Source organism: Sinocyclocheilus grahami, unplaced genomic scaffold (assembly GCF_001515645.1).
Source record: "Sinocyclocheilus grahami isolate Dianchi unplaced genomic scaffold, SAMN03320097.WGS_v1.1 scaffold16336.1, whole genome shotgun sequence".
Lineage (NCBI taxonomy): Eukaryota > Metazoa > Chordata > Actinopteri > Cypriniformes > Cyprinidae > Sinocyclocheilus > Sinocyclocheilus grahami.
In genome coordinates this window covers 4,281-4,970 of record NW_015516102.1, presented here as the reverse complement: position 1 = coordinate 4,970, position 690 = coordinate 4,281, and the positions used below count along the sequence as shown (strand labels likewise).

Here is a 690-nt window from a genome sequence, read left to right as displayed (position 1 = left end):
ATGAGCTGACCTGTTCAACAGACATGGCTGCTTCACTGGGGGCAACATGCTCATTGATTTCCTCCATCTTCTCCACAAAGACCTTTCGGTCTTCAGTCATCTCTATGGAGGCCACTGGGGTTCCAAGCACACGCACTTTGTATTTTTCCAGCACTCCTTGCTTAGTGAGCTCCACACCACAATTCAGGGCCGTCTGACCACCGAATGTGAGCAACACCCCATCTGGACGCTCGTTCTTTATCACCTATTTGAAGGACAGCAGGATGAACGTTTGACAAACAGCTTTTTGAAGTCAAAAGCTGAACCATGTGTTTTAAAGCATTATTTCAGTTTTCAAAATTGGTCAAGAAAACATTCGCCATGTAACTTACTTTGGGATGGACAGCTTTCTCTTACCTGTGTGACATACTCTGGTGTAATAGGGAGGAAGTAGACTTTGTCTGCCAGGCCCTTTGAGGTCTGTACTGTGGCAATGTTCGGGTTGATGAGAACGGTTTGGATGTTCTCTTCTTTCAGAGCTTTTATAGCCTGAGAAGAAAAAAATCAATTTGGAAAAAGCTGCTTACATTTACTTTTGGTTAACTTATTACACTGATGATTAGACTTAGTCCCAGAATGTTGGCTTCCCACTAGCCGATTGTTTATAAGATTCAGTCGTAAGCTTCATTTACTCTAAGATCAAGCAAGTTT

The 690-nt window shown here is 42.8% G+C and overlaps 1 protein-coding gene across 1 annotated transcript in view; it reads right to left on the bottom strand.

The window, feature by feature from the left end:
* Positions 1 to 10: 10 nt before the first annotated feature.
* The window catches only part of LOC107579297 (CAD protein-like), a gene marked incomplete at its 3' end in the record, with an annotated part of 4,499 nt that continues 3,819 nt past the window's right edge, over positions 11 to 690 (bottom strand). The window contains exons 4-5 of the mRNA XM_016265142.1: positions 397 to 538; positions 11 to 244 (exon numbers count right to left, since the gene is read on the bottom strand). Coding sequence (XP_016120628.1) covers positions 11 to 244; positions 397 to 538 — 376 coding nt within the window. The remainder of the gene's footprint in view (positions 245 to 396; positions 539 to 690) is intronic.